Source organism: Dipodomys merriami, unplaced genomic scaffold (assembly GCF_024711535.1).
Source record: "Dipodomys merriami isolate MVZ:Mamm:240054 unplaced genomic scaffold, mDipMer1.0.p SCAF_17, whole genome shotgun sequence".
NCBI lineage: Eukaryota > Metazoa > Chordata > Mammalia > Rodentia > Heteromyidae > Dipodomys > Dipodomys merriami.
Window position 1 is genome coordinate 22,238,828 of NW_027203048.1, and position 24,792 is coordinate 22,263,619.

General features: G+C 40.1%; 1 protein-coding gene across 4 annotated transcripts in view; it reads right to left on the bottom strand.

Moving 5' to 3' along the window:
• Thada (THADA armadillo repeat containing) overlaps positions 1 to 24,792 on the bottom strand; it is a 351,130-nt gene that overhangs the window by 76,470 nt on the left and 249,868 nt on the right. For all 4 annotated transcript variants that reach the window (XM_070025487.1, XM_070025484.1, XM_070025486.1 and 1 more), the window contains one exon: positions 1,481 to 1,575. In XM_070025487.1, the coding sequence (XP_069881588.1) occupies positions 1,481 to 1,575 (95 nt within the window). The remainder of the gene's footprint in view (positions 1 to 1,480; positions 1,576 to 24,792) is intronic.

Below are 24,792 nucleotides of genomic sequence, written 5' to 3' on the forward strand. Positions count from 1 at the left end.
AAAAGCCGGAAGTGGCACTGTGGTTCAAGTGGTAGAGCGCTAGCCTTGAGCTGAAGAGCTGAGGGACAGTGCCCAGGCCCAGAGTTCAGGCCCCATGACCGGACCCCCCCACCAAAAAAAAAAAAAAAAAAAGAATAAAAGGAGGGCACTGTTCATAATTACATTGAGGCAAGCAAGAGGTGTGTAGAACTGCACTTTTTAGTGCTACCATATGATCCTGTGCTACTAAATGGACACAACAGCGGCCCCTATGCAAGGATGTGGGACAGAGGACAATGACTGTGTTCTGATTACCTGGGCATGGCCACAGAGGCTTTGTGGACTATTACACATCAGTCTGGGGGAAATGGTTTTGCACTCCTTGTCCCTGCTTCCTGCAAAGCATTTTAAATGGGTTTGAATTGGGGAACAGGGTTCCATATGGACAGAGCTGGACTCTGACAGCCTGAACGTATTTACTGAAGATAACAAATCATTGACAGACTAAATGTAACCAAGGAAAGGCCTGGCCTGCTTGTGCTCAAAATCTGACTTTGTAATCGTAGCCTCTTTAGACAGCCCTAATCAATTAGAAGAGGCAGATTTTTAACCAGTTGCAGGCTCATTATCCTGCACTCCAGTTTGTGTTGATGAAAATCAGTTTCAGTCTGTGGCCTGGAACTCATGTACAGCACTTCCTGTGGCCTCTTATATAAACACATAAAAAATTTTTTTGGGTTGTCCTTCTCCCTTAAAAAAAATTTTGTGAATCATTAATAAAACAGAACAATTGTATGTGGATCTGTGGCAGAAACATACATGACCTAGAGACATGTATGAAGTCAGAGCCTGAGGAAGCAGTTCTTACATGGGGAGATATGATGATTGGGGCTCAAATGTTGCAGCTCTAGTATCAAATGAGAAAGCTTGGTGATTGCACAAGATGGAACAGAATAAACAATTTTTGTTTGTTTGTTTTTTGTTTTGTGGTCATGGGCCTAAACTCTGGGCTGAGCACAGACCCTCAGAGCTCTTCAGCTCAGGCCAGCACTCTGCCATGAGTCACAGCACCATTCCCAGCTTTTTCTACTTATGTGGTGCTAAGGAATCGAACCCAGGGCCTCATGCATGCAAGGCAAGCACTCTACCACTGAGCCACCTTCCCAGCCCAGAAAAATCAATTTCTAAAGATGTACAATGAAGATGCAAAGGACAGGAAGAAGCCAAGGCTTCTAAAACACAAAGGTATCTGAGCAGAGTTCACACTCTTCCCTCAATGACCAAATGGACCATATTTAACAGTAAACTTCTAAGCAAATAAGGACAAGTTTACTTGAGAAGCTTCTAGGAGGGAGCTATAAAGACATGGTTGAATTCTAACATGTGGTTAGTCCTACAAAAGCAAAATGTGGGCGAAGTATGTGGTAGAACTGTTAAAAACCCCATCCACATTTCAATGGCCTCTAATTATTCCAAAATAAGATATAACTATGAATCATACCTGGCTGATTGACCTTTGGAGGTCTGTCGAGGCAGTAAGTCAAGAGGAAGAGAATATCAAGATATACGGCTCTGGTCACCAAACATGGATTCTGTCTAGAAAGGTAAAGAACAGAAAATATCTTGATTATTTTCTCTCCCTCAGGCCTAAGTCACAAGAAGGAGAAAATGGGTGCTTTCTACTAGGCACATCATGAGGCTTAGACAGTTTTGATGATGATTGAAATAAGGTAGGTACACAATCATAAGTGGTAAGAAAAATCAGCAACACAAGTGAGAAAGTAAGTTTGAGTGCATATGGTAGAGGCTAAGTGGGCCCAAACAGCTAATACTCTATTACTCTGGCTTTAAATAAAACAAGTGAAAGGTCAGCAAAAATGTAAGATAATATTTTAGTTAGTTGAAAATGAGGTAGAGGAAGAAGAAATGATATAGATTATTCCCCTCTTAAGTGGAGAATTTGGGGGGAAAATTATTGTTCATAAAAATTATGCATCTAATACTGTGGAGAAAAAGAATCTGTAGACTCAAAACAACCAATTGAGCAATGAACATGTAAGATTAACAATCACTGGTGCTGATATTTTTTGTTCAATAAAGTGAATTTTTTAGGACATTCTTTTGAGAATGGTGCTTGAAGGGCCCTGACTCTGAGGCTTGGTTCATATTGACCACAGATGAGGCTAGGCTCTCTTTGATGTGTTAATGACCTGGCACAAGTGGTAAAATCAATAGGACACAACTAAGTCTGAGTCTTGTGGCTTTGCCACCTGATACCACTGTAACTGGAACAGACTCCTTATCTGTACCATGGGAACATTACCAACATTACTGTCTCATTGTAAGTCACAGTAGTGACTGTCAAGGTGGTGTAACTGGCTGGGGTACCAGCTCAAGGAGGGCTCATCCTCAGCTCTTCTCTACTTCCAGTGTAACAGAGATGGCACAGAAATGGAGACCAGTTTCTTGGCTGGCAGATGTCCTAACCAATCTTCTTGTTCTGTGTTCACACTTTTACCATTTCCTTTTATGTCTGTCCTAAACTGCTCACACAACTGGCATATATAAGCTAGCATATACTCAAATATGAAAAATACATCATTGTTGAATCTGGATGGTAGTATATGACTAGAATTCTGGCATATAGGAAACTGAGGCAGGAGGATCTCAAGCCTGAGTTATGTTGTTAGACTCTGTCTCAAAAAGAAAAAAAAAACAAACAACTCTATATATCAGACACTTCTAGCTTGAAACAGAACTGTGCTGTATCTTGATATCTGTGCTGTTGACTAGCTTCCCTTACAGTCAGTACCTGCTTGTTCTTAAGACTCTTACATACTAAATCTACAGTTTGTATTCCTTGTTTCTGGCTTACAAGTATACCTATGCAGATCTATTTTTAAAACTTAAAAATTAAGTTTTGAAAACTTAGTTAAAAAAATAGGCAGTATGTGCGTGTGGTATACAAAATGGCATTTATGCAGCCCCCCATCCTCTGCCCAGTCTGTGAAACTACTATCACTTTTTACTGTCTGACCCTTCCAGGCTCCTTGTATTCATTTATACCCTACTTGTTTATCTTCACAAAATGGTGGTTTACTATTATACCAAGTTCTAGGCTTTACTATTTCCCACTAATGTGTTTTAAATAACTTTCTACTAGGCATAGAGATTTGCCTCTCTTTCTTTTCCCTTTTTAAATGGAACTGCTCCAATTCATGGATCTATCTATTTCTCTTTGACAGAACTGAGATCAAGATTTTTTTTTTTAGGTCTGAGACCAGGATTCAAACTCAATAATTGATGCTTCTACTCATTGGTTGGCACTCTATCAATAAACCATGCCTCCAAACTTGAGATCAAGATATTTTGCTACTAAAAATCAATGTTGTGTCAAATGTGGTGGCACAGGCCTGTAATCCCAGCATTTGGGAAGTTGAGGCAGGAAGATCCTGAGTTTGAGTTATATGGCATAGCTATAAAGCTGGGCCTGGCTATCTAGCATAACCATGTTTTAACAAAACAAACAGTGCTATAATAAACATAGTTGGTTAACAGTTTTGTGCATATGGATGCTTACTTAGAGGCAAAGTTCTCAGAAGCCTATTGCTGGACCAAGGTATTTGAACATTTAAAATTTTCATTGATTTGACAAGATGTTCACCAATAAAGCTTTGTCATTTTACATATTCATTAACTATGTCTAGGAATGCCAGTTTCCCCACAATCTGAACACCATAGTTCATTTAAATTTTTTGACCTATGCCAAGATGATAAGTGAAAAATAATATCTAATTTTTTTTTTCTTTTTGTCAGTCCTGGGTCTTGAACTCTGGGCCTGGGATCCATCCCTGAGCTCTTTTTGATCAAGGCTAGTGGCTCTACTACTTTGAGCCACAGCACCATTTCTAGTTTTCTGGTGATTAATTGGAGACAACATGGTTTTCCTGCCTGGGCTGGCTTTGAACCGTGATCCTCAGATCTCAGCCTCCTGAAATTACAGGTGTGAGCTATCAGCACCTGGCTATCTGATTACTTTTATTATGGGTGAGATTGACCACTCTTTCATATGCTTCTTAAAAGATAATTCAATTTCCTTTCCTTTGACCTATGTTCAAAGATTTGTAGGAGCTCTTTGTATATGGAGATCTGCATTTGTCACAGTTGTTGCAAATACTTTGCAGAGTTTGTCATTTTTAACTTTATAATTCTTCTGCAATTAAGAAATGTTTATTCTTATGCAGTCCAATACATTGATTTTTTAAAAATATCTCCTGGGTTTATGTGAGCTTATAAAAGTCCGACTCTTTTCTAGATATTATACTAATATTTTAAATTTCCCATATTTTTTCTCTTAGTATTTTTATAGCTCATATTAAAAAATACATTGCCTTGGATTTTGCTTGTATATTTGCATAATTTTCTAATTCTGCTCTTCCTTTTATCTCTATTTCACCCTTCCATCATCTATCATAATAGACAGACCATAATAGAAAGCCCACAATCTATGAAATTTATCTCAAGATTAGTGTTTTCACTTTTGGGAATTTCACTGCTGAACAGCTGGGGCTCCCAACTGCCAAAGAAAGGGAAAGAAAGCTAGAAAACCCAACATGGAGCTGATCCTGAGGCAGAGAATTCAATAAACTACCAGATATCTAGCAAAGGGGTAATAAGCAAATGGCCCCCAACAACAGGTAGAATGCTTCTAGTGCATCCCATTTTGAGCTGCTATGGGAAGAAGATGCATATTATATGGGTTTCTGGCCTCTGAGAATTTTGCCGGCTTTTGCAAAGAAAGACAAACTCTGAGATAAGATAAAAAAATGTTAAAGGAAAATATATACTAGGCTGGACTAGAGAAGTGGTAAGGGCTTATAAAGATGTATTTCCAAAAACTTAGTCAGTGTAAGATGGGAAAAACTTATATTGACAAAGATGACAAAAAAAGGCATTTGGGGGAAGGGGACAGGTACTGGTGGCTCATACTTGTAATCCTAGCTACTCTGAAGGCTGTAATTTATCTGAGGATTGTGGTTTGAAGCCAGCCTGGGAAGGAAAGTCCATGAGACTCCAATTAACCACTCAGAAAAAGCTGGAAGTGGAGCTGTGGCTCAAGTAATAGATCGCTAGTCTTGAGCAAAAGAAGTTTTGGGAAAGTGCCTAGGCCCTGAGTTAAGGCCCTAGAACTGGAAAAAAAAAATTAAAAATAAAATTAAAAAAATAAATAAAAAGAGGAAGAAAACAGATGTGGGAAGGAATCTGTCAGCTTGTTCAGGGATATGTGGATGTGTTGCAAAAGCAGAAACATGAGCAAGGCAACCTAGCTTTCAAGAGCTGGGCTACATTGATTGGGTATTCCCTAGTGTCATAATTTACTGCCTGATGCCATGTGGCCTCCCAGAGTCAGGGCCACATGCCTTGGATGTTTTCCCATGGAGCCAGATAAAACTATAAAGGAAAAGGGTGTTTTTTTGTTTTGTTTTGGGAAATTGGTTTGTATTACAAGTCTGATGAGTAGGGTTTCTAAGAAATAGTTAAAAAATATTTCTAAATGAACAAAGAAAAAGCTGGTAAACTTTAGGGATGCTGTTAAGCTACATTGTACTGTATTTCCCCGAGGCCCCAGCACAAGGTGATGATGTGCCGGGCCTCCTGGGACATATCTGGGACCCTTCTGGCTGCTTCATATCTGTGAAGCAATCAACCAAGTTGCTACAATCAAAAGAATCATGGAGGCTCCCTCAAATGCTACCACTTTAGATTCTAGGAACAGAGGATCTGGACCATAATGTAGTCCATCCCTGGCTTTGAGGTAGCTCAGCAGTGTTCCAGACTCCACCCTCCAGGACAGCCACATAACAGCCCTGTCTGGAGTCACAGAGTTGGGCTTTCTCTGAACTGGCTTCTAAGTCAGGAAAATACTTTTTTTGCTTTTTCTTTTTCTCGTGCTATTACTTGATGTTTGTTCTGACTCGGAATCGGCACACTGTGAGTTCAGGGTGAGCCAGAGGTTTGTTCCTGGCCTGTCAAGCCACTTTGATGATAGGAATAAAATCCCAAAGAACAGCAAGCCAGCTGGACAGGAAACCAAGCCACAGGGTTTTGGTGGGCTTGGGGATTTTTTTCTACCCCTAAATGGAAAAATCCTGGCATGGGGCATGGTCTAATGAAGATTTATAGTGCTTGAAAAACAAAACAAAACCCAAGAAGTGGTCAGGGTCTAACAGATGGGCTGAAAAACAGCCTAATAGTGGCTTTACAAGGGGTAGAAGGAATCAGGTATGAGGACTAAGTTTATATATATGAAATGAAATAAAGGTATTTTTAAGAACCCTGCTTTCTTCACTATTTATAAAAATCATTTGCCCCTTGACAAATATCCACCCGAGAACCTGATTAATATGTTTTTGCCTTGGGAAATCTCTGAACTTCATTAAACCTCCTGCCCTCTCTCCTGGAAGTTGGGGAGAAGCAGAAGGTAGGGCAGAAAGAGTTAGGCTTCTGAGACACGTTCACAATGGTCCTAGTGTCTAGAAGACAGCAGGAGCTCTTGGGAAGTCTGTGATAAATTATTCACTTCTCCTGGCTCTTCCGGAATCCCAGTGCCTGCAGATCTTTTTAACTAAGGCCTATTCATTCAGAAAACATTTATTCAGAGGCAACCAAGAGCCAGAAATAGTGTCAGGGTTTGGAAACATGGAGATGAAAGAATTCAGTGACACAGTCACTGCCCTCAAGGAACTTAGAGTCCTGAATAGTGTTTTTCAAACTGCAAGTTATAGCCCATTTGATTGGTTATGAAATCAACTAGTGGGTGGTAACCAGCATCAGAGAAAGGAAAGGAAGAAAGGAGGTAGAGAAAGAGAGTGAGAGAGAAGGAGAAAAATAAATCAGTGTGTCAAAGTAGTAAGAGTAAGCCTTGGTTCATTAATTCATTTGTTATATACAAGGACTTCTAAAAAGTCCTTGCCCAGAATACTTTTTTACTAAGTTATTTATATATATTGATATGTATGTATGTATAAATATATTTAATATATTTAAATGAAAGGTAAATAATGAAATGAAACAATATAATTATTAATTGATTTGTTTCAATGAATCATTCTTTTTTTTTTCTAAGTGATAAGGTATACTATAAGCCAGGCACTGGTGACTCATGCTTATAATCCTAGCTACTCAGCTACTCAGAAGGTTGAGATCTAAGGATCATGGTTTGAAGCCAGCCTAGGCAGGAAAGTCCATGAGACTCTTATCTCTAACTATAGAAAAAGCCAGAAGTGGTGCTGTGGCTCAGTGGTAGAGCACTAAGCCTTGAGCAAAATGATCGCAGGGACAGTGCCTAGGCCAAGTTCAAGCCTTAGGACAAGCAAAAAAAAAAAAAAAAAAAAAAAAGACACACTACACTACATTGATTGGTAGCAACAGGGGTATGGTATCCATTTTGATATCTAAAATGGTGGTAGATACATTTAAATCAATATGCTATTCCTGAAATTAAATATGCTAAATCTTCAGTAAATCTCCTGTCATTGCCCTCCCGCAGATTGTTCATATATTACATGGCTATTATTAAAACTTTAAACCATGAGAGATTTCATGGGTCACTAAGTATTTAGTGTGTCTGAGTGTATGCATATACATATCCAGCATGCAGACACACAGTCATATGTATTAAGGCCAAATATAAAAAGTATTTCATGTTATGAGTGCCTTAACAATTTGAAAGCTACTAATTTAATGGGAGAAATCTATAGCCAATCATACTACAGTATTGTGTTCTGGACATAGACCATGAGCAGTACTCCAATAGAGGAAGCATTAGGTTCAAAGACCTGGATACATAACCATTTGAGAGGATAGCAAGAAGTACTAAAGGGATGTGGAAGAGGGAGCGACTGCAGGAAATGATACAAGAATGGGCAAATTCTGTGAAACTAGATGGACTTCCTGGAAGGTACAATGCATTAGTAACTCAAAAGCACTCACTATCATCTTTTTTTTCCCCTTAAATTTTATTGTAGAGGTGATATACAAAGTGATATATACAGTTACGTGGTTCAGGTAATGAGTATATTTCTTTTGAACAGTGTCACCCCCTCCCTCATTCTCTCCTAGTTTTTCTCCTCCCAGCTTCCCTCCCCCTAAAGTTGGACAGTTCATTTCCAACACAGTGTGTGGGTTTCACTGCTTAAATGAGAGGGCTAGAAACAGTTGCTTTGGCCTTAGCAGCTGGGGTCTGTTAGTCTTTTAGGAACTTGATCTGGACTTCAACAGCAGCAGCTTTGAGTCACCCTACTCCTCAGTACTACTCCCTCAGAATCCTGACTGGACAGACAGGGAAACTTTCTGAGCAGTGTAGAGTTATCCTTACTGGGTAGAAAGGGGGGGTGGGGGGAGAGCAAATTTCAGGCCTGGTTTAGGAGGATGGAGACCAACAAAATACTCATAAAACAATCAATGTGAATGTCATGGAGGAGGGGCTTGGACAAATGGAAGGACTTGGGCTGAGTCAAGAAAAGGAATTCCAGATACCAAACAGGTGCATCTCACAGGCTGACAGCTAGGAATGACTCTGGGTCTTGAGTCCCAGCAGGAACTCATCACAGCGTCTGGGTTTTTCTTATCATGTCTCCTATATAGGCCATAAGGAAGAGAAGCAGAGTGGCTTATGGCCTAGAGCCAGCAGTGAGCCTGGCTACAGCACCCTGGACTATCAGCTGTGATACACTATGCCATCAACAGCAAGACTGACTGTGGCACTCTGCACTGACAGCTGGCCCACCCAGATTTTGGGGGTGGAGATAGGGGGAGAGATATAGAGTCAAGGGAAAAGGCAGAAGGGGTAGGATGAATATAGAAGAAATGAAGAGGCTAGAGAATGGGAGAATATAACATTCCCATATGTTTTATGAATCATATTCGACACCATATATTCCTCAAAGTCCATCCTCTAGTATGCCTTCAATGACTGAACAGCCTCCCAGGAAATCTGAATGTCTGGTTTCATCAAAGATATTTCATTCACCTTCCTTTGATCACCCAGACAGAGGTCCCTCTGGCCTTCCTTATAATACAGGTAGTTCTGTTGCTGCAATGGTGGCCCCTACAAAGCAGACACCACATCTTGTGTTTGGTTTCAAAAGGAAAAATTGCTGTGGTCAGGGGGTAGGAGGCCCTTCTTTGATACAGGACACATTAGGCCATGTATTTTTTTTTTTTTTTGGGTCCGGTCATGGGGCCTGAACTCTGGGCCTGGGCGCTGTCCCTCAGCTCTTCAGCTCAAGGCTAATGCTCTACCACTTGAGCCACAGCGCCACTTCCGGCTTTTTTCTTTTTGCTTATGTGGTGCTGAGGAATCGAACCCAGGGCCTTGAGCATGCAAGGCAAGTGCTCTACCACTGAGCCACCTTCCCAGCCCCACATTAGGCCATGTAAATGCAGAAATCTAAATGAAACAAAAAAGCCCCTCTCCCTCTCCTGTTTTGATTTCTATTTTTACTCCAGACTCTAGCCAAGAAACCATCATATGGCCTTCTTTGAGAACAGAATATGTTTAAACTACGATGATCACAAAATACAAATGTGAGTGTGTGTGTGTGTGTATCTATATATATCTATATATATATATAATTGTTATTGTTGTTGTGGGCCTTGAATCCTGGGCCCTGGCACTGTCCCTGAGCTCTTCAGCTCAAGACTAGTAGTGGCGAGCACTCTACCACTTGAACCACAGGACCAGTTCTGGTTTTCTAGTGGTTAACTGGAGGTAAGAGTCTGACAGACTTTCCTGTGATCCTCAGCTATCAGCCTCCTAAGTACCTAGGATTACAGGTGTGAGCCCTGGCGCCCAACCTACAATATATATTTTTGAACAAGCTTCCCCACTCCCAGTGTAAATAGGATTTAAATCTTCAGTCAGGCGATTTCTTAGCAGCTTACAGGGCCTAGTGGGCTCCTGGGCCTTCACATTTACCTTGTGTTTGACAGGAGGAAGTGTGATGGCAGGGCTGCAGTTTTTACTGTGTGCTCCAACATCCATCCAGTCTTCTTTGATCTGGAGCTTTGCAAGCATTCATACTCATGTCCTATGTATAAGGTATTTTTCCCCCTCCAATTTGGACTGTGCTCTGGTGGTAACCAGCATCCAGGGAATTCTCATAGGGTCACTATGTACTAAGACCATGAGCTGTGAGTATCTCCAAAGGCACTGGCTGCCATGCACCGCAGAGCACAATGGGTTTCACTTGGGGAAGTAGCAGAGGATCTTCATCCCTTTATTAGGATTCTAGGGAGGCATATACATGGCCTGCAGCCTGCGGAAATCAGTAGGTCTTCTAAGACCAAGGCCAAGGTCCCCACCTCCTCCGCTTCCTCTGGGAATGGCACTGCTAAGGAGGAAATCCACAACCTAAAGCCATGACTTTGCCTTTTTCCTCTATGAATGCTCACCTGCCTTCTCAGTAAACTCCCCAGAGGCCCTCATATTTTTCCATCTTTCTATTAGGCATCTTTTTCTCATTAATGCACTAACACTCAAGCTATGTGCAGAGAATGATGAAAAAGCCCTTGTGTGGAGCTTGGGATTTGTTCAAAGCCTGAGGAAACTGTTTTAGAGAATGTATGTTTTTATTCCTTTTTATGAGAGATGCATGTTTCCCTCCCTCTGTGACTTGTTTAAAAGTAAAGTTTAATATGCTGCCAGAGAAATTGCTGGTTAATAACTTAATAAGCTATGTGCTAGGAATCATGGGGGAAAAAGTAGTATCCAAGAAAACTTTTACTGTATAGTTCAGGGCTTAAAGCACATGTAGTGTCAATTATTATATAGAATGCAACCGAAGTCCCTTTGCTTTTCAAAGTTACTTTTTCTCTAGAAGTATAAAAAGAATAAATAAGTGAGGAGAATGGGAACTTCAGGATGTTGCACGAGAAGTCTGGACATACTAAAACCAAGAATTTCTTACTGCATGCTTGACAAACTGTGGTTAATGTTAACTTGGCAAGGCACATGCTTGGACCTCAGCCCCACAAATAATAATTATTATAATAAACTATATTGTACTAAAGTTTTGTCTTCAGAAAATATTCCTATCTTATTTTATCTTTATATAATTCTTAAGAGGGAAGAAAAATAGGTATTACTATTCCTGTTTTTCCAAAATCAACAAAGTTTTTCATTTAGCTCAAGTGACCTACTCAAGATCAGGGCAAAAGCCAAGAATAGAATCAAGGTTTTCTAGACAAATAAATTGTATCTATGTGTCCAAACAAAACCAGATGAAAAGTAGGACACTGTGCCAATCAAATAGAGCACGTCCGTGTGTACCCACACATCCTGGTGTTGGGCCTGGTAGCTAGTCTGGGAAAAGTGATGCTCTAAGCACCAGCTTCTCCCAGAGGAACAACAGTAAGGTGAATTTCCAACAGGGCTAATCATGTTCATAAAGATTTAGATGCACGACAATATATATTTTCCATTTCCATATTTGATTCACCCTTTCATATGGTCATAGCCTTGGGCTGGGAAGGTGGCTCAGTGGTAGAGTGCTTGCCTTGCATGCATGAGGCCCTGGGTTCGATTCCTCAGCACCACATAAGCAGAAAAGGCCAGAAGTGGCGTTGTGGCTCAAGTGGTAGAGCGCTAGCCTTGAGCTGAAGAGCTGAGGGACAGCGCCCAGGCCCAGAGTTCAAGCCCCACAATCCCCCCCTTCACCAAAAAAAAAAATAAGATCATATGGTCATAGCCATTAGTCACCATATATTCCTCTCCATCCTCATCTTTTTTTGTGTGTGTGAAAATACGGTACAGAGGGGTTACAATTACATGGGCAAGGTAATGAGTATATTTCTTATCAAGCATTTTTGCCTCCTCCTTTGTTTCCCCTTCCCATCCCTTCTCATCTCTCCCCCCACCCCCAATCCTCATCTATTTTATACCTTTAATTGAGAGCTTTCTACTCTGTAGATAAAAACAGAGACCTTGGGCTGGGAAGGTGGCTCAGTGGTAGAGCGCTTGCCTTGCATGCTCAAGGCCCTGGGTTCGATTCCTCAGCACCACATAAGCAAAAAGAAAAAAGCCGGAAGTGACGCTGTGGCTCAAGTGGTAGAGTGCTAGCCTTGAGCTGAAGAGCTGAGGGACAGTGCCCAGGCCCAGAGTTCAGGCCCCATGACCGGACCACCCAAATAAATAAATAAAAAATAAAAAATAAATAAATAAATAAGTAAAAACAGAGACCTAACAGCAGTATAGGCCACACTATTCTAGGGCAGTTGAGTAGGGCCCAGAACTAGACCCAGTGACCTTATAGGCATTCTGTGTCTCTGGACTCCAGTGCAGTGCTCTTGTTTTCAGGCTAGAGGCTTTCCATTCACCAAGTGCATCTAAAACTGGCCCTCCCAGTTGCTGTATTGCAGTACAAGGTATGTGGGCTGAAGAGAGCCCCTCTGGCTCAGGGAGTCCTGATATGAGACCCTGAATGTGCATGTCCTCCAGGTCATTTCAATCAGTGAGGATAACTCTGGGCAACATGAGCACACATCTATCTGAAGGGAGGGAGGGAAGAAGGCTTTGGAGGGATATTCCTCTGACCCACTCATGTAGTCTACATTCCCCACAAGCCTTCCTGGAGGTGGCCTTGAGCCTGGTCACACAGGGCAAACATACTAGGGCTGAGTCAGTTCACTACAAGGGCACCTAAGTGCTCTTGCCAGGTCTGTGCACTGCCAGAAAGCCTGTAGTCAGTTAGGGTACTAGGTACTATCTCCAAAATGACACTACTGCAAAATAGCTATATGTCCTGGGAGAATGTATGCATTAGAATTTAGAACTTGTTGGTCAGATTAAGTGGCAGATAAGCAGTTGAGAGAGAATTTCTGAGGAAAGAGGACCCAGAACAGATATATCTGACAGTAAGAAAGTCTGAAGCACATAGCCTATCTAGGGAAAGCAGCTTCTGAGAGAGAGTCCCAGGCAGCCTAGGATACAGAGGTATAAGATTCTCTACCAGGATGATCAGGCACCAGGAAAAGATGGCAACAGGTTAAGAGGCAAGAAAGAAACATGTTACTTATATCACTAACGATATCAAGCTCTGCGCCAGACACATCTGTGAACTAGGAAGGGTGCCTTTCCAATATGTTACCTCTTCTGCAAATATTGGTCTAGATTAGATCAGTTTTGTAATAGGGGGACAAGGTACTTTTCTTATCCTCTTCTGGGACTTCTAATGGGAGGGAAGCCATATATTAGGTGGGTCTCCAGGCCTACACACCCTAGACTGAACCATATTCACCATCTCTATCATCCTGAATTCCATATAAGCTTCTCTTTGAAGAATTCCACTGGGTTAGACAATCTCTAAACTCCTTCCTCCTTTTTTTAAACTATAAATTCTGTGGTTCTATTGTTCCCTTCATAATACTGGACAGATAAAAGCCATGTGATCTCAAATGAACACAAGTATCTCTACTACCAGGACTAGAAAACTTGGGGCGCAATGGGTGCTTCTAGGTGACATAGAGCTGGTAGATGTTACTAAAGAGTTAACTACCAAGAGCGAACAGAAATTTTGTTGTTAAGTAAGAGAAGCCAGAAACCCTTAAACATTCCTGAATGCATTTAATGAGCAAACAGACAACAGCCTCTCATCAAAGTTGATCTGAGCTTATCCATTTCTTCTTTAAGTCTTGGACCAAGTCCATATTCTTTGGGCCAATATTTAAAGGTTGCCACATCTGGTCTTCTATCCACTCTGGCACTGCTCTTCCAAACACAGCATCTCTCCTTTGGTTCCGTCTCCCAACTGCCCACAATATATTACATGCCTTGCTTATAGAATACCATCACATGCTACCCATCATCTTGACATGTTATTTCCTCAGTACTTTTGGTTTCCAAGTCACCCCTCTGTTCTAAAGCCCTTATCAAATGTTGACTATTCCAGAAAGCCTTCCCTGCCTATCCTAGTCCACATTTTTTCCTGAACTCTAGTACTTATCACAGATACTTCTGTTTTTCTTTATTATTGGTTCATCATTTAACATGGATAATCTCTTTTCCTTGTATTAGGCTGGACAACTGACATCCTATGTGGGTTCTATTATACATGCCTAACATACTTCCCATACTGCGGAACTCTGTACCAAGAAACCCTTGGGCAACAAAGGCACTATAATCTTGCATTGTTCAATCAAAGAAAATTAACCTCAGGTAATAATTAGATCTCATCTAGCCTTATCTCTCCTCCTAAAATACTTCTTTGGCACTCAGCTCACACAAGCCAGCATTTATCACTCCTGTCTCAACTCTAACACACTTTGACTCATTATAGCATTTACTAAATTTGTACTTGCTTATAGTTAATTTAATCTGTAACAGTCTCATTCACATCATTCCTAACAGACACAGTGCCATTCATCTTTATGTTCCTCACTGTGCTATGTTGCTTTGTACTGTCTTGTGCATATGAATTAGCTTTAATTCACTGAGAATGGCTCAATGAAGGTGTTGATTTATCCAAAAGATGGAACATGTTACATACTAAAAGGAAAAAAATATCCCACTATATGAGGGTGCTACATAATATTATGAGAATGTGCCGAGGATACTTACAGCCTACACTCTCTTGCAAGTTAGGCAATGACAATTTTGCCTAAATCTTCCAACAGTAACACTCCAATAAGCCAACAGCTACAATTAGAAGACCAATATTTCTGAATCTTCTATTGAAGTTATTACCATCTCTATGCTAAGGTAGTAGATTTCTATATTAAAAAAAAAAAGCATCAGCAATTAGAGCTGCTATCTTTTTCTGCTGCTGTGATCTTGGGCAACTTGATCCAAGGCTCAATTGAACATACTGGTCACTTTTAAGTGCTTTTACCCAGACTAGTGTGTATAAGCCTAGCCTGTCAACAAGACACGCTTCGTACATGTGCAAACGTCATGTCTCAAACTTCAAAATTTGAAACTGTGTTTTCAAAAGGAATATTCAATGAAGAAATGTTTTGTACCTTATTCCATTGGTTTGGGCTGAAATGTGATAACTCCTAGTGTTTGTTTCTATTTTAAATAAATACAAACAATATCTCATCTGAAGACATCATGACCTTAAACATTCTTGAGCAGTCTGAAGGAAAGGGAACAAATGTAAAATATACCATCTTAATTTCTCTCATCAACTCATAACTTCAAATTGACTGAGATGGAGGATTAAAATCAGGTCTTAAAGAGGGATCCCCTAATGAGAGCTTTGTATCCCCATAAAATCTGAAGATTGAAAGGAAAACAATAATCTCTCTCTCTCTCTCTTTTGTGCCCACCATGGGGTTTGAACTCAGGACTGGGCCTGGGTGCCATTCCTGATAGAGGCTAGCTACTTTACCACTTGAGGCATACTTCCACTTCCGGGTTTTCCCACTGATTAACTGGAGATAAGAGTCTCACGGACTTTCTTGACTGGGCTGCCTTTGAACTGTGATCCTCAGACCGTAGCCTCCTGAGGAGCTAGAATTACAAGCATGAGCCATCAGCACCTAGTAATCTCTCTTTTCTAAAATTAGAAAAAAGGGGAGAATATTGCAGAAATATTCAATTGAGGGAGGAAAGGGGGAAGGAGGAAAGAATGAAAGGAAGGAAGGGAGGAAGAAAGGGAGGAGAAAAGCAAGCAAGCAATGATGAAACAAACCAAAAAGGAACACATAAGCTCCAACAATGATTGGAAACTTGCTATGTGACTAACCATCCTGTTAAAACTTGTGTCCCTTAACATTTTGGCAGAGACCACAAATGATAGTCTCAAAATGCCACGTGATCATATATTTTAACAATTCTGGACTGGATTCATTTCAATGGCATGGAAGGGAAACAGCAACCTGCAGCTTGTCGGACCTCTTTGCTGGGGAGGGGGTAGTCCCCAAGGCAGGCTGGTTTTGGGAAGGGGCTAGGGAACTGTGGGAAAGTGGAATCAGACCCAAGCCCCAGTATTTCTGCCTGGGAAGTACAGTCTCTTGTGTGAGTAAGTCTGGTGGTTAGAAAATAAGTGCTGTATTCAGCTATTGTAAAGCAAAACAGAATCCTAAACCAGAACTTCAGCAGCTGGCCACAGACCCCTTAGGGAGAAACCGGGGGGGCTGCTACACAAAAAGCAAGCCCATCTTTGTTTCTAATGAAAATATTTTCTTCACACACTTAAGTCTATAGGCCCTTAGCAGCACACCACTCAGTTTAAGACAAACTAGTAAGAAAGAGAAAAAAGGAAAAGAGATGGGAGTGTGGATAAGGGTGAAAGGAAAGGAGACAGGAAACCAGCTGGAAATATATGGCCTGGGAGGCAGAAGAACAGATGAAGAACACAGAAGAGTATGAGGAGCATGGGCAAGAAAGCTGAATAGGAAGTGGATGGATCATACAGTCTGTCATGTTTGCTAATTAGAATAACTTAGGGACATAAATCATTAGGTTTGGTAACAGTAAGTCTTCAGCAAACCTTGACTCCCCTGCCCTCTTTTTATCAACACTATTTTATTCAAAAATTTCTTCCCAAGGTTGTTTTTCTAGTAACCTTGAGACCTATTCTTGTATTCCTGAGAGCCTGCTTTTTCCCACTATAATATTAAATTGTTAGTTTTCAAAATGATAAATACTCATTTCATGCCAACAAAGCACTGCCCTAGGCCCTGATGCCACAGGGACAGCTGCCCAGACTAGGGAATGTGGACTTCCCACACAGGCAGCCCTGCAATCAAACAGCCTCCCAGTGTAGGTCATACCAGGTAGGTGGGAGTAAGAGAGAAGGCTGGGAAGATACCTTGAGTAGTCACCTGCACTCTTCTGCAGCTCCAGGCCATAGTTCCAAGACCTTGAGTCTGAGGGCAAGGGAACAGAGTATTTCTACCTGGGGTTTAGACCATCACGGTGTCTGGCTCCTCAAAGTATGTACTATGTACTGGAACCTGCAGCAGTGAAATCACCTGGAAGCTGGATAAATTCGAAGAAAGAAAAAGCAGCAAAAAAGGCTCTCTAGTCTCACCACAGTATGAGAGAGAGTCTTTAGTCTAACCAGATCACCAGGGGATTAACATGCATTTTTTTCTCTCTGAGACAATGCTTAAGTTTATGTCATTCAAGGCCTGCCTGGATGGGAACAGTGTGGTCCAGAACAAAGCACCTGAGAAGGAACTGAGCCTCCACCACAACTCTAGGCAATTATCAATAGAGGCTTACTCTTGGTCAGCAGTATGAAAATAGATCCCCCAACCTGGGGCTACAAAGGGCTGGGAGTGAGCTATAATAAACTTTATAGTTCTTTCCAGATCTAAAATTCTAGGCCTACAAGTCTATTTGAGAAGACAGTTTTGTTGCCTGCTTTACACTAAAAGTGGTTTTTAATAAATAGCTACAGTACTTCATATAGCATGGAATATGGCTATAATTGCTAGTATATACATTTGTTGAGTAAAGTAATCCAGGTACAGGTTAGTCTATGTATGCCTCACCTCAAAAAAATAAAAATGTATGGGGGAACAAATGCAGCAATGGTACTCACTAAACACAATACTGAAAATGAACTATATAACTTGTGAGTGAGGATGGGAGGGAAAACTGGAAGTGAGAGAGGGAAGAGGTGATGTTGTCTAAAGAGTACATTCTTTTTTTTTTTTTTTTGCCAGTCATGGGCCTTGAACTCTGGGCCTGGGTGCTGTCCCTCAGCTCTTCAGCTCAAGGCTAGTGCTCTACCACTTAAGCCACAGCACCACTTCTGGCTTTTTTCTGCTTATGTGGTGCTGAGGAATCGAACCCAGGGCCTCATGCATGCAAGGCAAGCACTCTACCACTGAGCCACCTTCCCAGCCAAGAGTACATTCTTTATCTGAGAGAGTAGGACAAACATTAGAACTTATAGGTACATGCAGTAACTTCCTGAATAGAGTCCCAGGGGCACAACAGATAGGAGAGGGATTTGACAAGTGGGACTAACATTAAAATAAAAAGTTTCTGCACAGCTAAGGAAATAGTTCCTAAATTAGAAAGACAGCCAACCAACTGGGAAAAGATCTTTACCAGCAATACATCAGACAAAGGCCTAATATCCAATATCATATATATATATATATATATATATATATATATATATATATATATGTGCTAACCCCTCCCAAACGTAATATATCAATTACTAAATGGGCAAGGGAGCTAAGAGGATACTTCTCAGAAGAAGAGGTAAGAATGGCAAAGAAACACATGAGGAAATGCTCATCATCCCTAGCCATAAAAGAAATGCAAATCAAAACAACTCAGGCTCCATCTCACCCCAGTTAGATTGGTCAACATTTTGAATTCGAACAACAAATGCTGGTGGGGATGTGGGGAAAAAAGAACCCTACTACACTGCTAGTAGGAATGTAAACTAGTACAACCACTCTGGAAAGCAGTCTGCAGGTTCCTTATAAAACTAAACATAGACCTTCCCTACAACTCAGCCATACGACTCCTAGGCATCTACCCTGAGCATCATGAACCAGGATATGATAAGGACACCAGCACATCCATGTTCACTGCTGCACTACTCACAACAGCCAGGATGTAGAAACAACACTGATGCCCCACAATAGATGAGTGGTCCAAAAAATGTGGTATCTATATACAATGGGATTTTATACAGCCATTAGGAAGAATAAAATAATGCCATTTGCAGGGAAATGGATGAAACTAGAACAACTCATGTTAAGTGAGGTAAGCCAAGCTTAGAGCGACAAACAGCACATGTTCTCCTTGATATGCAGAAGTTGGATCTAAAAACGCACTGGGATATGACAAATTACACAGAATTCTATATACTCACATACAGTGAGACCAAAAGAGGATAGTCTTAGGAGAGAATCACAAAGGTGCAATACCCAAGCACCTCTTCATCTGTATGTGCATACAAACTGAAATAACTCCAAAGATATGGAAACAAAGGACTTTTAAGAAAATTTGGTTTTTCTTTGCCTTATCTATGGTATATTCATATGTACACCTGTGGGAGGGAGGAAGGAAGGAGGGCACAGAATCAGAGGAAAAGATCAAAAAAGTGCAACAGTGGAGCGCACTGATCATTGATGAAAATGAGGGAGAAAGGAAATGTACGTATTTACTTGTAAATATAATCCACGCTATATGACCTGTATATGATCTCTAAAACAACAACAAAGCAAATTAGGAAAAAAGAACAAGAAAAATACTTTCTTTTTAAAAAAGATACATGGCAGGCTGGGAAGGTGGCTCAGTGGTAGAGTGCTTGCCTTGCATGCCTGAGGCCCTGGGTTCGATTCCTCAGCACCACATAAGCAAAAAGAAAAAAGCCAGAAGTGGCGCGCTTGCCTTGAGCTGAAGAGCTGATTACAGTGCCCAGGCCCAGAGTTCAAGCCCCACAAGAAAGAAAGAAAGAAAGAAAGAAAGAAAGAAAGAAAGAAAGAAAGAAAGAAAGGAAGGAAGGAAGGAAGGAAGGAAGGAAGGAAGGAAGGAAGGAAGGAAGGAAGGAAGGAAGGAAGGAAGAAAGAAAGAAAGAAAGAAAGAAAGGAAGGAAGAAAGAAAGAAAGGAAGAAAGAAAGAAAGAAAGAAAGAAAGGAAGAAAGGAAGAAAGAAAGAAAGAAAGGAAGGAAGAAAGAAAGGAAGAAAGAAAGAAAGAAAGAAAGAAAGAAAGAAAGGAAGAAAGAAAGAAAGAAAGAAAGGAAGGAAGGAAGAAAGAAAGAAAGGAAGAAAGAAAGAAAGAAAGAAAGAAAGGAAGAAAGAAAGAAAGAAAGGAAGAAAGAAAGAAAGAAAGAAAGAAAGAAAGGAAGAAAGAAAGAAAGAAAGAAAGAAAGAAAGGAAGAAAGAAAGGAAGGAAGGAAGAAAGAAAGGAAGGAAGGAAGAAAGAAAGGAAGAAAGAAAGAAAGGAAGAAAGAAAGAAAGAAAGAAAGGAAGAAAGGAAGAAAGGAAGGAAGGAAGAAAGAAAGAAAGAAAGGAAGAAAGAAAGAAAGAAAGAAAGAAAGAAAGAAAGAAAGAAAGAAAGGAAGAAAGGAAGAAAGGAAGAAAGGAAGAAAGAAAGGAAGAAAGAAAGAAAGAAAGGAAGAAAGAAAGAAAGAAAGAAAGAAAGAAAGAAAGAAAGGAAGGAAGAAAGAAAGAAAGGAAGAAAGGAAGAAAGAAAGGAAGAAAGAAAGAAAGAAAGAAAGAAAGAAAGAAAGAAAGAAAGAAAGGAAGGAAGAAAGAAAGGAAGAAAGGAAGAAAGAAAGGAAGAAAGGAAGAAAGAAAGAAAGAAAGAAAGAAAGAAAGGAAGAAAGGAAGAAAGAAAGGAAGAAAGAAAGAAAGAAAGGAAGAAAGGAAGAAAGAAAGAAAGAAAGAAAGAAAGAAAGAAAGAAAGAAAGAAAGAAAGAAAGGAAGAAAGGAAGAAAGGAAGGAAGAAAGAAAGAAAGAAAGGAAGAAAGGAAGAAAGGAAGAAAGAAAGGAAGAAAGAAAGAAAGGAAGAAAGAAAGAAAGAAAGAAAGGAAGAAAGGAAGAAAGGAAGAAAGGAAGAAAGAAAGGAAGAAAGGAAGGAAGAAAGGAAGAAAGGAAGAAAGGAAGAAAGGAAGGAAGGAAGGAAGGAAGGAAGGAAGAAAGAAAGAAAGAAAGAAACAAAGAAAGAAAGGAAGGAAGAAAGAAAGAAAGAAAGAAAGAAAGGAAGAAAGGAAGAAAGGAAGAAAGGAAGAAAGGAAGAAAGGAAGGAAGGAAGGAAGGAAGGAAGGAAGGAAGGAAGGAAGGCAGGAAGGAAGGAAGGAAGGAAGGCAGGAAGGAAGGAAGGCAGGAAGGAAGGAAGGGAGAGAGAGAGAGAGAGAGAGAGAAAGAAAGAAAGAGGGAGGGAGGGAGGGAGAGAAAGAAAGAGAAACAAAGAAAAAGAAAGAAAGAGAAAGAGAGAGAGAAAGAAAGTTCTTTTTTCTTAAATATTTGCAATAAAAAATTTTAATTGTAAAATTTACCCACATAATTCCGAACACTTTTTCATCTGTTGAAAGTAAATTCCGAAGCTGGGGCATCCGTGGCTCATGCTGCTCAGGATAAGATCTGAGGACCACAGTTAGAAGCTAGCCAGGGCAGACAAATTAAGAGACTCTCACAGCAAAAAGCTAAAACTGAAGGGGGGTCCAAGTGGTAGCACTCTTTGAGAAAGTAAAAGAAAAGGCCAAGCAAGAATGCAAGGCCCTGAGTTCAAGCCCCAGACCTGGCACAAAAACAAACAAACCCTAAAACTCTGCTCCTCTTTCAGTCTCCAGCAACTGACATTCTACTGTCTCTATGAATATGACTACTCTTAGGTATATTCTATATTTTCTTTTTGTGACTGGCTTATGTAACTTAGTACAATGCTCAAGGTTCATGTTCATTCATGTTATAGCATGTATCAGAATTTCTTTCTAGAATGTAGCTACATTCAATGTAGCTCAGTGGCAGAGAACTTACCTACTATGTTCAAAGCTCAATCTCTAGTACTGGAAAAAGACTGATTTTTTAAAGAGAGAATTTTCTTCCATTTTAAGGCGATAAATGTTATCATATGTATACCCAATATTTTTCTCATTCATCAGTCAACAATGAATACTTGACATATTTCCATTTTATAGCCACTATTAATAATTTTGCCAAAAACATGGTTTACAAATACCACCTTAAATCTCTGCTTTCAATTTCTTGTTTATGTACCCACAAGTAGAACTGCAGGACTATATAGGAATTCTACTTTCAAGTATTTTAAGGAAGTGTCATACTATTTTTCCACAGCAGCTGTACCATAGTTTTTAATAAGAAGACTAGCAAATGCTTTTGTAATACTACCAAGTGAAAGAGGGAAGCTCAAAATTATACATGCAGTAGAACCTTAACTATGAAACAAAAGAGGAAGTAACTACATTAAACTTTTAACCAAAACTAGCAGATTCCACTGGATTGTGGCAAGAATAGACTTTTATTCCCTTCTTTTCCAGGTTTTGTACTTGACAATTTTCTATGATAACCATACATTACAGTGGCAATCAGGAAAAGAAAAGTTTAGGAAGAAACATGTTTCTTTTTGGGTATCATATTTAGTATGAATAAATAGTATGTTTAGTTGACTAAATTTACTAGAAGGAACACCCAAAATGCACTCACATATTCTGTGAGACATTAGATGACTAAATTCATTGCTGAAAAAATTTTTAATTCAATATAATAGTAATTCTAACTCTCAACTAAAGCAAATAAGTCTTTTTGAGTATGAGTTGATAGGGCTTTTAAAGCCTTTGCTATTTCAGTTAGGATTGTGATGGAGTTGGAATCTACAGAGTACTGGGTTCACTCCACTTTCATGACAACTCCAATCAGCCTAGGCCAGTGGCTCATCCTTATTTTCCCTAGTTTCTGGGCTTGATCAGCTTAATTTTCCTTCAGTAGTTGGTAAACTGCCTCAGCACCATGAGAGAGACAGTGAACTGGATTGAGGAGGGAGGAATAGAGGGAAATGGGGAATGAAGGGACCTGAAGGATTAATGAGCTGATTTCCATAAAGGTTTTGACATCTTAGAATGAAAAGTGGCCTGTAAAGAGCAGAAGCCCAGTCCTGATACTCAGGCTGTTGTTGCCAGTTAGCCATTCATCACCGAAAATTCCCCCAACAACTCCATGACTACTGCTCAACCACCTCATATAAATCCTTATTAATCCTGCAAAGTCAAAACACAAATATATGAGAAGTTTTTATACCCTCAATTTCAGAGTCAAAATTTAAAAACTGAATTCATTATCCCATGGCTCCAATGAATTTAAAAAAATTCTTCTTTTGGAACAAAAGGACAAATTAACACATTCACTAAAATTTTTGTACTTATTAGGCTGAATGAACTCAGTCTGATAAACAAATAAATTATAGGAGGCAAAAGGTACTAAAATGTAACCCAACTTTTTTTTGCAGTAATATTAATTTTTTAGTTCATAATAAAATGATTTTTCTGGAAAACATTTGTATGTTTTTCATGTATATATTACTAGTGACATAAAGTAGCATCTTTAGCAGTTAAATCTAGAGAATACTTTCTTTCTTTTTTTTTTTGCCAATCCTGGGGCTTGAACTCAGGCCCTGGGCTCTGTCCTTGAGCCTCCCTGTACTCAAGGCTAGCACTCTACCACTTGAACCACAGCACCACTTCCAGCTTTTTCCGAGTATTTATTGGAGATAAAGGTCTCATGGAGTTTCCTGTCCAGGCTGGCTTTGAATGATGATCCTCAGATCTCAGCCTCCTGAGTAACTAGGATTACAGGTGTAAGACACTGGCACCCACCTGCAATATTCTTTACTGTAACATTTTCATGAGAAAGGCAAGGAGAAAGTAAAGAAAAGCTTGCTTTGAGAGGGGGACCACGAAGACCCCAAGTGGGCTCATCTGAACATGTAGTTAATGGATATAGATAAATACCCCTCAGAGCAAAAGACGTTCTTGAAGGAGGATGAAGCGTCATCTATATTTAATTCTGTAACTTTCTACTGAGGATCTTTAGGGTTGTTATAACAAGAATACAGATAATATAGAAAGACTGATACAAAGCTTTGATACACTGTGCCACCAAGGGGAAAGTTCACACTTGGATAACAGAGAGTTGACTGTAGTACTGAAGACAGCAAAATGACTTTCCTGGACTCTGGGTAAAGAGGTAGAAATCCAGTGAACTGCAGTGACTTATGCCTTTACTTCTTACAGCTTTACCAGGAATGATGATGGAAACCTGATCAGACAACAGCAAGAAGAACCACACAGGAGGTTTAGGAAGAACTGGAGGAATTCTTCAGCTAAAGAAGAGGCTGATGGCAACTTTGCCAGCTATCTTCAGGTTCTGTGTAATATGAAAGGCCATCAATGTTTGAACTGTCATTCATTTTTTTTCATCACATTCAAGAAGACCCAGAAGGAGTCAGAAGACATATAGGTAACAACTTCCTATGTACCCATAAAGGAGCAGTAAACTAAAGGGAAGAAATTCCTTCCTTAAAAACACTTCAAAAACTATAGTTAGAATTCCTGAGGCAGTCCTGGCTGGAAGCAGGATTTCAAAGGGATGATTTCTTGGAGAGCCCTGACTTCCTGCCCAGCAACAGTCAGCAAGATTTGCCCTATTTACTCATAGACAGATTAGAGTACACATGTGAACACAAGTCCCTGTTCTCCCAGAAAATGTGGCTTGGAAAGGGAAGAGTAAAGAGAGTGAATGGTACCAGTCTCAAGGAGATAGTTCATGGCAAAGCAGCAGTTTCTTTTAAATAAAATAGGAAAAAAACCCGGGATGAAACATGACAGGCTTACCAAAACTTTATTGGCATTTCAGACACTAGAGAATTTCCCCCTCAATACCCCTGTCCAAAGCTAAAAGTGCTGACCCTCCCACTGCCTCCACATCCTGCCATGTGTCAGGTTGTTCACCACTGGCTCCCCTTCACCCGAAGGTTTCCTTTAAGGGTTCTCACCATACCCTCTGTGTATTTCCTCAGCCTCTTTTTCTGCCATTTGGGAGACTATATTTTGCATAGTTCTCCAAAATTGCCACACTGTTTCATACTACTATGAAAGTCTAGAATTCTATTATCTCTTGATGGTTGGTTCATGCTAGCTCACCCTCACCTTCCTTCTGAGTCATTCCTGAATGACATACATTTGTTATTGCACTTTAGCATACTGGGTGAAAATAATCTGCTCATACATCTTTCTCACTACTTAGAAGCCAGTTCTTGAATATCATTGCATCTCTACCTCTCCTAACGAAGGCTAGCATGTAGCTTATTGTTCAAT